Genomic DNA, 4,647 nt, shown 5'->3' with positions numbered 1-4,647 from the left:
CTAGCTCTCTATCTCTCTTCCTTCCTCTCTGTGAAAAATCAATAAAAAAATATATATTTAAAAAAAAGTTGGAATGATGGGGGAAATTCAAATTAAAGACGGTGTTCCGTCCATCACAGGCTCCCATGTTGCCTTCTTGGTTATGACGAACACGCTGGGCTATGGACGATGTGAACATCAGGGGAAGCCGGGTGAGGGCACGTGAGAACTCGCTAGAACTTTAGCTATTTATCTTAAATCTAAAATGATTCCAAAATGAGAAGTTTATTTTTTTTTAAACATTTAAGTGAATCATGAATAAACATATCAGCAGCCATGCGCCCAGGATTGGAGCCGAGGCACGGGCCTGGGCATGGCCCCCACGGGGGATGGACCCAGAGGCCTTACCTCCCGCCTCCCCGCCGGCCCATCTTCTCACTCACCACAGACCATGGCGGCCGGCCGTGGGCTCCCCTGGCTTTATCACGGGGGTGGCATGAGGGGCCAGAGGCGGGTGGCCCCACAGCAGCCAGGGCACAAACGGCTTTCAAACCCATTTTTATTCTCTCCAGACTAAAACACTTATCGCTACCCTCCCCAGCCCACCCCTCGCCGGCCACAGTCTGTGGGCCTCAGAGTGGGTCTGGGGGCCGCTCGGGGGGCTCCGCCGCCTCGGCCCTCCCCACGGAGGTGGGGCTGCCGGAGGGGTGTGGGCTGGCTCGGGCCAGCAGCGCCAGCCTCCGGGAGCGCAGCCGGGCCTGGATGGCGCAGATGGGGGCATGGTGGCCCAGCAGGGCGGGCTCCTCGTCGCAGAAGCTGTCGATGGTGGAGTCGGAGCTGTCCTCCGTGCTGGCCACCGACTGCTTGCACACGGGGCAGGCGCGCTGGGCAGCCTGGGAGAACCAGGGGTCGATGCACTTGCAGTGGTAGGTGTGGGAGCAGGGCAGGATCTTGAGCTGCTCGCCCTCCTGGTACTCGTCCAGGCAGATGGCGCACACGTCGTTGAGCCGCGTGAAGGTCCGGACCTGGGCCCTCCGGCAGGCCGGCTCCTTGACCGCGGCGGGCCCGTAGGCCCACCTGGACCACAGCCAGCTCCCCAGGTGTCGGAGGATGAAGAAGGTGGACATGAGCAGGGCCAGGGTGCGGCCCAGGACCCAGGAGATGGCCAGCACGGGGTGGCAGTCCAGGTCGGGGCACTGCGGGTAGTTGGGCAGCAAGAGGACCTGGGCGGACTTGTCGCAGCACATGATGACCCGCAAGTCCTGCGCGGCGGCCTCGCTCACGAACACCGCGGGGATGGAGATCTGGTGCCGCAGGGCCTCGTAGACGTGGGCCATGCGCACCAGGTCGTCCGAGAAGACGTTGTGCACGATGGCGGCCTTGAAGCCGGCCTGCTGGGCGTGCAGCACCTTCAGGTCAAACGTGCAATCGTAGCGCCGAATGAGCACGATGGCGCCCAGGGAGCCGTTGCCCACCGGCGGCGGGCGCTCGATGGGGTGGCACGCGTTAGCCGGCTTGGCCTCCATCAGGTAGCCCCGCACACCCTCGGGGGCCAGGGGCGCCCCGAACATGGCCGGCAAGTCCGCAAAGTCCACCGTGCTCGCGTTGCCATCCAGCACGGCCCGCACCACCGCCTGCGAGGGCACCAGCAGCGCCAAGAGGACCAGGGAGGCCTCGACCGCCCTCAGGGCCAGGGCCCGCCGCTGCCGCCCCATGGCCACCTCACCCTTCCTCCGCCTCCGGCTCCGAGTGAACTAGGTCCCACTGGGGATGGCAGATGGGAGGCCTTTGGGCATCTCCGGGGCCTCCCAGGTTGGAATGGAAGTAGCTCAAATGGGAGGCTCAGAGGCAGGTGAGCAGAGCGGCTGGGACCTGGGCGGCCCTAGGCAGGACCTGCTCCGGGTGGCAGGCGCCTTTGCATTGTGTCTTTGAAGGCTGGTCTCAGGAGGAACTGACCTGCCAGGTGGCCTGGCTGGCAGATGGCACCGAGACCAGGACCCCTCAGGGTTCTAGATGCCTCCAGCCTCTGTGACATCACCCACTGACATTCTGCCCCCAGCGGCCTGAGCCTGTAGCCGAGATAGAATTCCCAGGTGTCTGACCGGGGGGCCGGGCAGTCTTCAGAAAGTGTTCTGGGAGTCTCAGAGCACCCCAGCTCCTCTATGGTGTGAGGCCTTAGGTGAGCCTGTGGCCCCGAGTGGCACAGACCCAGGACTCACACTCACACTCCACAGGCATCATCTCCCTGTGCCTCTCAGTGACCCAACAAAGAAAGTGCCAATGTTACCTTTCTATTCCTCCAACGTGCCGAGCACGGTTCTGCCCCAGGACCTTGGCACAGGCTATTTCTTCTGTCTACAGTGACCTTTCTCCCTGTGCCGCTATCTCTCGTGACCCAGGGAGAATCTGAGTTCATATGCTCTCAGAGTCTAACTAGACTTGATCTGAAGGGAGAGAGAAGGGCCAGGGTCAAGGTGGGGCTGGCCGGGGTGGTGGCCACATGTCCTCACTGCCTGGTAGGCTTCCTGCACCCGCTTTATTCTCTTGCTTTAGAGGTTTCTCTCCAGCTGACGCTCTGTTCCCCATTCCTCAGCCAGAACTCTGGGCATCAGCCTCACGTCCTCCCCACTTCTTATCCCCAAAATATCCCACCTTGAGTCTGTCTCCTACTCAACTAGGCAGCCTGCTCAAGCCTTGATTCCTGGCTCAACTGTGTGATGTAGGTAAATCACTTACCTTCTTTGGGCCTCAGCTTCCGGCTCTGTAAAATGGGCTTCATGATAAGTAACCGGTCTTATAGAACGGGTGGTGTGAAAATTAAATGAGGTAATAACATGACTGCTGCTCACCCTAGGGTCTGACTTTGTCATTCCCCCCAGAACAGACCTGCCTCTAGTTTGCAACCCTTCCCGTTCATCACCACATGGCAGTCAGGGATTTTTCCAAAATCCCAGTCTTCTGACCTCTCCCATGCTTTAAACTCTCCCATGGCTCCCCACCGCCTCCAGATAAAGCCCACCCTCTTCCCTGTGCCCCCCCACCCCCCTGTTGAGCCCCTGCCAACCTCAAAAACCAGATGCGTTTCAAGGCTCCACCTACATCATGATTGGTTGGCCTCTAGAGCTTTGCAAATGCCTTTCCTCCTGCTGGGAACAGAGTTCTCTCTCAGCTGCATTTTGCCAGTTGACCACTTATTCTTTAGTTTTTTTCTCTGTTGGTCGAACACAGTGGTTCTCAACCTTCCTAACGCCGCGGCCCTTTAATACAGTTCCTCATGTTGTGATGACCCCCAATGTCATTGTTACAAATTGAACCTAATTAAAGCATAGTGATTAATCACAAAAACAATATGTAATTATATATGTGTTTTCCGATGGTCTTAGGTGACCCCTGTGAAAGGGTCATTCGATCCCCGAAGGGGTCGCGACCCACAGGTTGAGAACCTCTGGTCTAACACCTCTCACAGCGGCCCTCAGCCTGCGAAGGGGAAGAGACACAGAGAAGGCCATGTGACAACCGAGGCAGAGACGGGAAGGAGGCTTCTGCAAGTCACGGACGCCGAGGGCTGTGGCCACGGCCAGAAGCCAGGAGAGAGTCTCCCTGAGCCCCCAAGAAGGGACCAATACTGCCCACACCTTCATTTTGGGCTCCCCACCTCCAGAGCTGTGAGGGAATAAACGCCTGTTGCTTTAAGTCCCCAGTGAGTGGGACTCTGTTATGGCAGATGTAGGCAATGAACACACTGGAGCCCTTGTCCCAGGATCTGCACTGGGTGAGAGCAGCCAAAGGCAAGGTTTCACCGCGATCAAACTGGGGGTGAGTAAGGATGAACGCGTGCAAGGGGGCAGAGAACGGCATCCCGGGCGTGGATGGCATGTGGAAAGGTCCTGAGGTGAGCGAGGTACAGAGATAGGGAGAGAGGGTTTGAGGGGCTGAACATGGCAAGCCATTGGAGTGGCGGGAGGGAGGGTCTTGGGGAAGAGTGGGCAGGGCCTGACCAGAACCTTGAACATGGGTGGCCTTGGGGTTTACACAGAGAATGATGGAGAGACAAAGGAAAGTTTAGGATGGAGGGCGGAGAGCCATAGGAAAGTTGAGGATGAAGGATGGAGGATGGAGGACAGAGGACGGAGGTCGGAGGACGGAGGGTGGAGGACGCAGGATGGAGGTCGGAGGACAGAGGACGGAGGATGGAGGATGGAGGATCGAGGACGGAGGATGGAGGACGGAGGACGGAGGATGGAGGATGGAGGATCGAGGACGGAGGATGGAGGACGGAGGACGGAGGATGGAGGATGGAGGATCGAGGACGGAGGATGGAGGACGGAGGACGGAGGATGGAGGATGGAGGATCGAGGACGGAGGATGGAGGACGGAGGACGGAGGATGGAGGATGGAGGATCGAGGACGGAGGATGGAGGACGGAGGATGGAGGACGGAGGACGGAGAGCCACAGGAAAGTTTAGGATGGAGGCAGGATATGGTGGGACTGTGTTCCCCAACGCCACTCCACATATTTCTGCCTTGCTTTGACTTTTTGTCATGGGAACCAATTCACTTATTACTCCTGAAATAAAAAGCGATTTGGAAGAGCCCTCTGGTTGCTGGGTGGAGCTCGGGCTGGAGAAGGAGGAAGGCCAGGAGGCAGCCAGAGAGTCAGGGAAGGGG

General features: G+C 58.6%; 1 protein-coding gene across 1 annotated transcript in view; it reads right to left on the bottom strand.

The window, feature by feature from the left end:
* Nucleotides 1-611: 611 nt before the first annotated feature.
* The window catches only part of ZNRF4 (zinc and ring finger 4), a 20,246-nt gene continuing 16,210 nt past the window's right edge, over nucleotides 612-4,647 (bottom strand). The window contains 3 exon segments of the mRNA XM_006764262.1: nucleotides 612-1,732; nucleotides 1,735-1,837; nucleotides 1,840-1,914. Coding sequence (XP_006764325.1) covers nucleotides 612-1,732; nucleotides 1,735-1,837; nucleotides 1,840-1,914 — 1,299 coding nt within the window.

This window comes from Myotis davidii, unplaced genomic scaffold, assembly GCF_000327345.1.
Source record: "Myotis davidii unplaced genomic scaffold, ASM32734v1 scaffold341, whole genome shotgun sequence".
Taxonomy (NCBI): Eukaryota; Metazoa; Chordata; class Mammalia; order Chiroptera; family Vespertilionidae; genus Myotis; species Myotis davidii.
The sequence above is the reverse complement of the archived record's forward strand: the minus strand, read 5'-3'. Positions and strand labels throughout refer to the sequence as shown.